The sequence below is a fragment of the Cebus imitator genome, unplaced genomic scaffold (assembly GCF_001604975.1).
Source record: "Cebus imitator isolate Cc_AM_T3 unplaced genomic scaffold, Cebus_imitator-1.0 Scaffold577, whole genome shotgun sequence".
NCBI classification, from domain to species: Eukaryota; Metazoa; Chordata; class Mammalia; order Primates; family Cebidae; genus Cebus; species Cebus imitator.
In genome coordinates, this window is record NW_016107892.1 from 654,286 (window position 1) to 656,119 (window position 1,834).

The 1,834-nt window shown below is 43.6% G+C and overlaps 1 protein-coding gene across 1 annotated transcript in view; it reads right to left on the minus strand.

The window, feature by feature from the left end:
• Positions 1–1,834, minus strand: part of LOC108294380 (ATP-dependent RNA helicase DDX19A-like) — a 25,257-nt gene that overhangs the window by 15,658 nt on the left and 7,765 nt on the right. Inside the window, exons 3-4 of the mRNA XM_037734143.1 lie at positions 1,112–1,162; positions 400–535 (exon numbers count right to left, since the gene is read on the minus strand). Coding sequence (XP_037590071.1) covers positions 400–535; positions 1,112–1,162 — 187 coding nt within the window. The remainder of the gene's footprint in view (positions 1–399; positions 536–1,111; positions 1,163–1,834) is intronic.

Sequence of the window (1,834 nt, forward strand, 5' to 3'; positions counted from 1 at the left end):
TTTTTTTTTTTTTTTTTTAAACCAAATAGCACATATTCTCACTTAAGGGCTTACCTAATCAGAAATGTTCCTGACATCCAGAAATCACCTGTCAGCCACTATTTTACTGAAAGTTCTAAGAGCATAAAAGAAATAAGACTTTTAGCTATGATGAATAAATTTGAGGCATTTGAAAATTCCTACCAAGAGAATAGGGTAGCCAAGACACAAGGGTGGGAGATTAATGCTGCAAATTTTTTGTACTTTTTGACTTATGAATCATGTGACTTATTCATGTGACTTCTTTCCAAAGAAGAAAATACACTAACTCTGTAAAATTATCACAAGAATCGCTGAGATGCTAAGTTTTACTGGGGAGAGATTAGCAAGGAAGAGCTGTTGAAAGGAGCAAATACTCACAGTCGAAGCTCTTCGAAAGACTTCACTGAGTACAGGGGGGAGTTTGGATCCCGCTGGAGGACTTCCACTTGATTTGTGTTATCGACAAGGTTGCTTCTGATCAGCTTGTTGAGTAAGGACTGGGCAGCTCTGTCCTCTGTCAGGAAGAAACCAGTAGATTTTCACACTCATCTGGCAAACCTCACCCTAATGAAGCCACTCATTCTCCCTCTCTACACTAGCACCTGCGCAGTCAAGCATGGCTGGAGAAAAACCACCACACTGATAGGTCTCACTTTATTTATTTTAGAGATGGGGTCTCACTGTCATCCAGGCTGGAGTGCAGTGGTATAATCATAGCTCACTGTAGCCTAGAATTGCTGGGCTCAGGTGATGCTCCCACCTCAGCCTCCCAAGTAGCTGGGAGTCCAGGTGTGCACTACCACACACAACTTATTCTAAAATCTTTTGTAGAGACAGGGTCTCACTATGTTGCCCAGGTAGGTCTCAAACTCCTGGCCTCAAGCAGTCCTCCCATCTCGACCTCCCACAGTGTTGGGATTACAGGCGTGAGCCACCGTATCAGGCCTTGTTTGGTTCTCCTCCTCTCACTGACAGTTCCTTCTCTGATTCCTCTCATCTCCTGGATATTATAGCTTGGAGTGCCTCTGGCTCCAGGAAGGCAAGCCCTGGGTCATACTGTCTCTTGCCAAGGGCATCCAAGAATAATTACCTTTCTCCTCTTCATCTGTTTTCTCCGCAGTGGTACTGGTTTTGATAATACCTACACAAGAAAACAGTTGTCATAATTAGAAAGGCAAATATGAGAACCACCTAAAATGTGGGACAATATAAGTAAATACACTGAAATTGATCTTATTTATTTATTTATTAGATGGAGTTTTCCTCTTGTCGCCCAGGCTGGAGTGCAATGGCGAGATCTCAGCTCACTGCTCTGCCTCCTGGGTTTGAGCAATTCTATCGCCTCAACCTCCTGAATAGCTGGAATTACAGGCAAACACCACCATACGCAGCTAATTTGTGTATTTTTAGTAGAGACGGGGCTTTGCCATGTTGCCTAAGTTGGTCTTGAACTCCTGACCTCAATCAAGTGATCCGCCCACCTCAGCCTCCCAAACTGCTGGGATTACAGGTGTGAGCCACTGCGCCCAGCCTGAAACGTATTTTAAGTAATTAAAACATAAATAGTTGGCATTTCTTTATGTTTAGTGAATTTTTACATTTCGAATTTTTTTTTTTTTTGAGACTGAGTCTCCCTCTGTTGCCTAGGCTAAAGTGCAGTGGCGAAATTAAAGCTCACTACAACCTCAACCTCCTGGGCTCAAGTGATCCTCCCACGTAGGTGCATGCCACCACATCCTCCGGCCTCAGCCTCCTGAGTAGCTAGCACTACAGGCATGCACCACTATTCCCAGCTAATTTCTTTTTTTTTTTT